Here is an 8,787-nt window from a genome sequence, read left to right as displayed (position 1 = left end):
CCTCCTTGTGTGGCTGGAGATGCGAGATACAAAAATAATCTAGAACATGCTTCAGTTAAGGGCATTTGCGAGGCTTGTGGCCGAGCGCAGCATCTTTGAGTCTACCGCATCACCCTTGGAGACTCGAACCAAAAGCAAAATTCGGCTTCACGTTAAGATGAATCGGATTATGAACCAGATGTTGACAAACATTTCCGTTGGGTTTGCTTTGGAATTTTGTAGCGCAAACCTTCGGTAGACCTGCAGAAATCAACAACGGCTTCTCCAACGTTCACTATCATCCGGCCCGGCGTCGGGACTGGGTCACACGGCGAGCGCCTTATCGACAAAACCCACTCACATCGTTTTAATGTTTGATCTCTGCACCAAGCATTTTGGTAATGTTCCAGTCCCTTTCCCACAAAACGAACCTCTGCCTGAGTGCTGTCTTCAGAACGGCGCAGCGATGCAACATGATTAAATCACCAAAATAGCCAATATTGTCTTCCCCATCACACCGCTGTGCGTAATTCATAACGCACTTGCGGAGCGCCTCGGAATAGGTGTCGACAAGGAACGCGCCATCTTGCTATAGGTACCCTGATTGGAATCTCGATGGTTCGGCACTGGAATTTGGGGGAGGGGGTTGAAACGGGAGAGAGGGGACAGGGACTGCACCCGTAGCATAATGTAGGCCCTGTGGACACTTCTCAGGTGGCAGAACATTCGGGAGACATTTATCTCTGTATAATAAAATGTGTGTTCATGTTAACATTGTGCGCGTAGGTAGTATTACGTAGTTTTTGATCTAATTTTTGAGACAAATTGACAAAACAATAGGCTACAGATATGTCATTACCAGAAAAGGCAATGTCTCCATGCTTCAGATGTAGTCGTAGCCTATGTGTAATACGCAATTTACAGTCTGTTATGATAAATAGGCTACACGAGATATAGGCCTAGGCCTACTAATAAATATCCACTTGAAGCTATTAACTTTGGTCTCAGTCTGTGACAGCTTGATATCACACACTCACATAGCCTAGCCTACTGTACTGTACAGTAAACATACTCCTGCTAAAATTGCCTGTCTTTTTCTCTTATCTCTCTCTCACACACGCACGCACACACACACACACACACACGCACACACACACACACACGCACACACACACACACACTCAGAGTCAGGAAGCTTTAGGGGCACATAGAGAGGCCCAGGCAGCATAGCATGACACCTTCCTGAACGTTATAGTGGAGCGCCCTCTGCTGGTGGAAATGCGAAGACACTACTGGGCTCTGGCATAATCTACCATAGATAAATGGTTGCATTTTCATGGAAAGCTTTTGGCCGCTTGGCTACTGCTTTTCCTCGTCTAGATGTAACCCTTCTCTTCTCTCTCTGCCTCACACACCAGTCAGGACGCCAGGTTCATCGCTCATCCAGCTATTATTGCACACTGTCTGTTTTTAACACAGATGGGATGGTTGCTGTCACTCAGATGTGCTGCCCTTTACATACACACTCGTCCGTTGTCACAGTCAAAAGGGACGAGCAGGCAGCTTAACAGCAGATATACATATAGCAACCACCCACTCCAAACCACACGGGGGCGCTCCAATACATGGTCACATGTATGGTATGCCTGTATGGACAACCAGAACAATTCTAAGGTGAAGATAAAATAAAACATAATTTTGGCGAACTTCAATTATCAATAACAACTCTGTTACATAGAGGATAGGCTATAGGCCGAACGTGTGAAGGCTGAATGCACCCAAGTCAACCATCCCGGCAGTCATTCTGTAGTTGAGCCTGTTGTCACCTTCAGCACGCTCACATGGTTTGGCTCACTCATAGACATAATAAACATGATGCCCTGCATAACATGGCGGTCTCGTCAGACGAGTCTAAAAGGGGCGTGGCCAGTCTAGTTCTTTATTATGTCTATGGGCTCACTCACCTCCGAGTCAGAACACATCCTGCAGAGGTCAGAGGTCAAAAGCCACTTAAAATCATTCAAAAAACATTAAACATTAAAACATAAACAAATATTAAAATTAAACTCTCAATTTGAAAGACAACAAACTCATCGAGGTGTTAGTTGGCGTTCTGATAATTCGCCATAAAGTAAGATTCTAGTTAATCTGGAAAGGCTTTTTAAAATATTTAGCATAGAACTATTTAGTCGCAGCACATACGTGTGTAAACGTCTGCAAACTAGCTAGCCTAGCAACATAAACAATAACAATAGCTACCGTAAGTAGTTCCGCTTCCTGAATCCCGTCTGCGGATTGATCTACACATCTACAACGGTCGCTTCAATACAAGTCAATGGATTTCATAAAATGATCAATAAAACCCTACAGGATTCATACTTTGCGGTGAATTTGATGTCAGAACACCAACGGACACCAATTACCCCCTCGGTGAGCTTCTTGTCTTTAAAATTGAGAGTTTAACATGTTTTTGAATGATTTTTCAAGGTGCCCACCCACATCCATTTTATGACCTAAACGTTGGTAGAGCAATTATTAACTTTCTCAAAAGTGCTAGTTTTGTCAACGTTTTGATCTGAACCATTGTATATGATCATAAGTAACCTTAAAAAAGGGCTAAATATGATTTTTCCCTTTACTACTCCTTTAAATGAATTGAATTCCATATGATGTAGTTATGCAGCTGGCATTCCCGCAAAACAACAAACTGTGAACTAGTATCATTACCTTGGGAGAGAATAAAGTAATTATACTAGAAAATATTGCTGTATTAAAGCTACGCCAGGGGACAGTATAGGACCACTAACTGACTTCTTCTTCTACACAGCTGGCTGAGACCACCGCTGGTGACCCCCTCCTTGACAACACCCGGGGGTTTCGGCACTAGATGCGTCTTTTATGTCTAGATCCCATAGGGGACCCCCAGGGACAGTCTTCTAGCTGGAACACAGAGGGTCAGGCAGTGATGCGTTACTGGAGCCCCGCCCCCCCCGGGTCACACCTGCTGCTTTGCACGCCGTATTAATAGCCCCATGTAAATGAAGAGCTTCCGGATCTGCTCTCAGAACTGGTGAGGGGGGGCGGGGGGGGGGGGTGTCCCTGTCCCTGTCTCTGTCCCTGTCCCTGCAGGTGTCCAGAGAAGTGGACCAGGCCTGAATGACTCAGCAGTTTTATTGTAACGCAGGCAGCGGAGTGACATGAGAGAGATCGATCAAACCTCACATCTCTCATGTATCATGAAGGAGACGGGTTGGTAAATCATGCTGGATTTTTTTGTTTATAATGCTGGGTAGTTAACAGAAACCTCTGTGGAGAATTCAGCGGTATCCTATCACATGCTTTATGGCTAGAGGACGAAGCCCTAAACATGAGGATAATCAAAGGATGCTTCTAGGTCAACTGTATAAGCCCCTCCCCCTCCTCCTTGTCTGTGTCCTTATAGGCGCCTCCTGCAGCCTCTCCTCTCCTCACGCTCCGACCTGCTCCTCTCTCAGCTGCTCACACCACACACTGACACCATGCTGGGGTCTCTCTGCGCTCTCCTCTCCGCTCTGACATGTGAGAGAGAAACAACCGAATGCAAATCGTTGGTGTTTAACAGTTGCTGTTTCAAACTGGATGTTGAAATTAACCGTCTTCATTTTTGTTCTTTCATTCCAACAGATGTCGGCTGCCATAAAGCGGTTACCCAGACTCCCTCAGTTCTGACAGTTAACAAGAGGGAGGCCGCTACTTTTCACTGTGACATCACTAAAGATGAAGGCTATTATGTTTTGTGGTATAAACAGGCTCCTGGAGGAATCCCTCAGTTTGTGTTGTTGTTTCGCCATGGTCATGGATCACCTGATAAATATGGCTCTGGTTTCTCCTCTGATCGCTTCACATCTAAAGCCCAGAATACTAAAGATTATCAGTTGATCATCAGTAATGTGGAGGAGGGAGACTCAGCAGTGTATTACTGTGAAACGTGGGACAGCTCTGCTAAGGAGAACGTATCACAGTGATTCACGCCATGACAAAAACCTCCTCACCAAACACCTTCACTTCTGCTTTCTGACACTGAGCACACAGCACCCCGTGGTCTGACTGCACAAGAATGATCAGATCTCAGAGGAGAACTGTTCCCCAGAGATCGCTCCCTACTTCATCACTCTTATCTAGCCGGCGTGGGATTTAATAAAAGAGTGGTAAAGCTACTGTAAATGAACTACAACTGAGGAATGTCAACTTCCTGGAAATTGCAGGTCCCCTTGGAAGAAACTCAATGCTCAAATAAATGACAGAGGAAAGGTGTGATGTAGCGTGTGTATTAGTATTCACTTTCTTCCTCACAATCATAGCGAGTTTTATGTTGATCTTCAAAACATGATGCTTTAACCAGCTTGATGCATACTGTCCGTTTGACAGAAATACAGCGCATGAGGTCAGCAGCTGATAGGCTAAGATCCTCAACTCCTCCTCCTTGTCTGTGTCCTTCTAGGCGTCTCCTGCGCCCTCTCCTCTCCTCTCCTCTCCTCTCCTCTCCTCTCCTCTCCTCTCCTCTCCTCTCCTCTCCTCTCCTCTCCTCTCCTCTCCTCTCCTCTCCTGGAGACTCTCTGCTCTCTCCTCGTCGCTCTGACATGGGAGGAGCTTCCGTTTCTGGAGCTTTGAGCGCAGCTTGATGTTCTTAGAGTTTCTTATTCTGAAAATGTAATTTAATGTCATCTATTGCTTTATAAATGTTCTTAGCCGTTAGACAAACATACTCCAGGAGCTCCATCGCCTCGTTGAGAGGGGTCAGGGAAGACTTTTTACAGCTCACTCTTCTGGTCCCTGGGTGATACTGTTTTTTTGCTTCCCTCTGGAATATGTAGGGGTGGGAACTATATGCCCACCTCCCTTGTTCTCTGTAAAGCGCATTGTGTTGCCCCTGTGTAGGAAATGCGCTATACAAATAAAGTTTTGATTGATTGGTTGATTGGTTGATTGATTGAACGATTGATTGCTTAATTGATTGATTGATTGATTGATTGATTGGTTGATTGGTTGATTGGTTGATTGGTTGATTGGTTGATTGATTGATTGATTGATTGATTGATTGATTGGTTGATTGATTGATTGATTGATTGATTGATTGGTTGATTGATTGACGTTACACCATGTCGTCTTGTTGTGTCCCAGGTGTGAGTGGTGTGTAACCGTGGTGACGCAGAAGCCAGCTTTCGTGACAGTGAGTAAAGGAGAGACGGCCACTATTCACTGTGACCTGGGGACTGTTACTGGAAGCGCTGCTAGATCGGACAAACAGGTTCCAGGAGGAGTTCATACACTTGATGCAACGTATGAATGTGAATGAATGTTGGTGGTGGTCAGAGGGGCCGTAGGCGCTGATTGGCAGCCACGCTTCTGTCAGTCTGCCCCTGGGCAGCTGTGGCTAAAGATGTAGCTTACCACCACCGGTATGACTGTGTCTGAATGAATACTGGACTCTGTAAATCGCTCTGGGTATCATGAAGGGCGCTCCAAAAAAAATCCAACTTGATTGATTGATTGATGAGGGATACACATTTGCCAAACTGATCTCTCTGGCTCTTTTTCATATCTCCACCAGAACAAGCTCCCGGACCCCCCTGCCAGTCCGGGTTCAAGGTCAGCCACTCGACAGAGACGGCCCTCCTTGCAGAGTCACTCCACGCCGCGAGAGCCGACTCCCTCTCTCCTCCGCCCTGATGCTCCTAGACCGGTCAGCAGCGTTTGACCCGTAGACCACCGGATCCTCCTCTCCACCCTCGAGGAGAAAGGCGTCAAGGGCTCTGCTCGTCTTTCACATCGGCACATGCTGTCTCACATCCGTCACGCACTCCTGCAGATTCCTGATCTACAACATCAGGAGGATACGCCCTTTCCTCAGGGACGAAACAGTGCAGGTGCTCATCCTGGCCCTGGTCATCTCCCGCCTGGACTACTACAACTCCCTCCTTGCTGGGGCCTCGCTGTCAGCCATTAAACCTTTGGAGCTTGTCCAGAAAGCTGCTGCTCGCCTGGTTTTCAACCATCCCAAGTTCTCCCCTTCTCCGTTCTCCACACTGGCTCCCGGTAGCGGCTCGCATCCAGTTTAAAACTCTGGTGCTAGCCTACAGGGCAATGAAAGGAACAGCTCCCTCCTACCTCCAGGCCATGGTCAAACCTCACACCCCCTCTCGACCGCTACGCTCTGCTACATCGGGGCGATTGGTTGTCCCGTCACTCCGAGGCCCCTGCGGTCGCTGGACACGGTCACGGCTCTTCTCTGTCCTGGCCCCGCAGTGGTGGAACGAACTGCCCACTGACGTCAGGACAGCAGAGTCGTTGCCCATCGTTCGTCACAGGCTCAAAACTCACCTCTTCAAGAAGTACTACCATGATCCTCCCTCTTAAACTCCTGTTCAGTTTATATTTTGCTATTCTTGCACTTTGGCTTCAGCACTAGATTATGCTCTTAGTCACTAATTTAGAAAGGAGATGAACTTGTGAGTTCTGGAGAGTTGTACACTGACTACTGCGTTAAATGCAATTACTGTAAGTCGCTTTGCATAAAAGTGTCAGTCTGCTAAATGACTGTAATGTAATGTAATGTGATGACTGTGGACATTCTCATTACCAACTACAGACTGGATTATATGGATGTGCTTTACTTATAGATACATGTATCTGAAAATCTAGCACAGTAAATGAACTTGTTATTGAGAACAGTGAGGTAATGAGACAGGACTGTTTGTAGTGAAAGTGCAGCCCAGTTTGAATAGGATGTCTCAGTTCCTCTCCTGCCTGTTGTGAGAGTGAGGAGGTTTTTGTACGGCCGTGTATACGATCTGAATCACTGTGGTATTCGGACAAGGCACCAAGCTGATTGTGACTGGTAAGTCCCCTTTCTATTATTAATCAGATACAATATTTATTTTTATTTTTTCATTAAATACAGCAATATACCTGTGTTAACATATTTGATTGAATAGTTTTCTGTAATTTGACTCGAGATAACATTCTTATATATTCTTTCATCATAGACATAATGCCTCTTTTGTTGGTTAGTATTAAATTGCAATGTGGAAATAAAATATTAACATTGTACCTACTGTAAATATGACTATTTCTTGATTCATGATATTAGCATATTGTATTGTATTTTAGATTGCTATTCTTGTACTTTGCCTTCAGCAATAGATTATGCTCTTAGTCACTTGTTTTAGAGAGAAGATGCACTTGTGAGTTCTGGCAAGTAGTAGTAAATTGGCTTTTCCTACGTTAAATGCAATTATTGTTAGTCGCTTTGGATAGAAGCGTCTGCTAAATGACTGTAATGTAATGTAATTTACTGTAATGTAGCAAATCTCAAATTACACATCATGCATACAGATAACAGAACCAGATATGTTCACTAAAACAAGATGTTAAGGCAGCCGAGCTACTTAAGGGCAAATTACATTTAACTAAACCCATCAGACTGAGAATCTGTGTTACTGTATAAGTAGGCCTACTTTTCTAGCAACTAGAACAGTGCCTAAGAATAAGTAAGAATAAGTGACTAAGAATTATTATTAATAATAGCAAGGGTAGAAAAAGAAGTCCCTCAAATAACAGAATCTCCCCTCACTGTAGAATTACATGAATGTCTTTTGGGAGTCTGTTTGAAAAATAGTGCATCTGTTCTGCTTTACAATGTAACATTTCATTCTTTGACTTTTATTTATTGTTTGTCTGCAGCCTTTACAAAAATGTTGTGGAAATCCGACCGGCTCATTCTAGAACAAATCTACCAAACAACACGTGTTCATTTCCTCTCTTTCCTCCATGTTGCCAGGCTCCACCCTGCTTCCACCTGTCTTGACCCTCCTCGCTCCATCCACCAATGACCTGACGACCAACAAGGTCAGCCTGATGTGTCTGGCCAATGAGATGGCCATGGGCTACGCTGAGGTCAGCTGGATGGCCAATGGGAGTCCAGTAACAAGCGGGATCACAACGGGCACAGCTGCACTACAAGCGGGTGGCAAGTTCTCAATGAGCAGCTATTTGAGTATTGAGATGTCTGATTGGGTCACGGACACAGTCTACTCCTGTAAGGTCTCGCTGGGGTCCAAGTCTTCAGAGAAGACGATCAGGAAGTCACACTGCAGGGCTGAATAGTATCAGTAGTGTCACTTTGATTCATGCATTGCTTTCTATGCTTAAACTGTTTAGACATTAGATCCTTTGCGACATGTAGTGATAGAGATTGTGTTCCAATGTGTTGCGTTTGTATCTTAGTGTTTGTATCTTAGTCAATGTTGCAGATTGATAACGTAAGATTTGTATGGACTTTGTGACCAGCTGATGTTTTGTGTAGAGATTCAATAAAAAGCATTTAAAAAAAGGCTTTGTACGTGTGTATGCCCATGATGATGTGATACTCCTGACTGAGCAGCCAAATATGACAAAGGCTAAATGGAAAACTTGAACTCCTGAAACTCCAGTTCTGAATATGTAAATTCATATCTGGAGTCATAAAATTATAAAATGTAAATGTAATGCAATTCCAAAGACCCTTTTGTTCATAGTGTATCCATGAACTGATTTTCATAGACAGTGCATCCATTAACTCTTAGTGTAGCTGGACAGTTCCCAGACAAATCTAGCAACAGGACACAGATGATATGACAGGGAGCTCCATTTACAATAGTATTTCTGATTTATGTATCATGGAATAAAAACAAACTCCAATAAAATATCAAATTTTGAACATTTATATCGTTACAGTATTTCATAGCATCACAACATGTACAATATACTGTACTGTGTTTTTCATTCAGA

The 8,787-nt window shown here is 44.4% G+C and overlaps 1 protein-coding gene across 1 annotated transcript; it reads left to right on the top strand.

The window, feature by feature from the left end:
* Positions 1 to 3,215: 3,215 nt before the first annotated feature.
* LOC311309791 (immunoglobulin lambda-1 light chain-like) lies at positions 3,216 to 8,124 on the top strand (the record flags this gene model as incomplete). Its single annotated transcript, XM_084439113.1, has 4 exons — positions 3,216 to 3,228; positions 3,682 to 3,971; positions 6,823 to 6,856; positions 7,799 to 8,124. 4 exons carry the CDS (start codon positions 3,216 to 3,218, stop codon positions 8,122 to 8,124), a joined length of 663 nt encoding a protein of 220 aa, XP_084295239.1.
* Between the last annotated feature and the right edge of the window lie 663 nt (positions 8,125 to 8,787).

This window comes from Borostomias antarcticus (genome assembly GCF_949987555.1).
Source record: "Borostomias antarcticus genome assembly, chromosome: 5".
Lineage (NCBI taxonomy): Eukaryota > Metazoa > Chordata > Actinopteri > Stomiiformes > Stomiidae > Borostomias > Borostomias antarcticus.
Note: the sequence above shows the minus strand (reverse complement) of the source record. Positions and strands in the feature narration are given on the sequence as shown.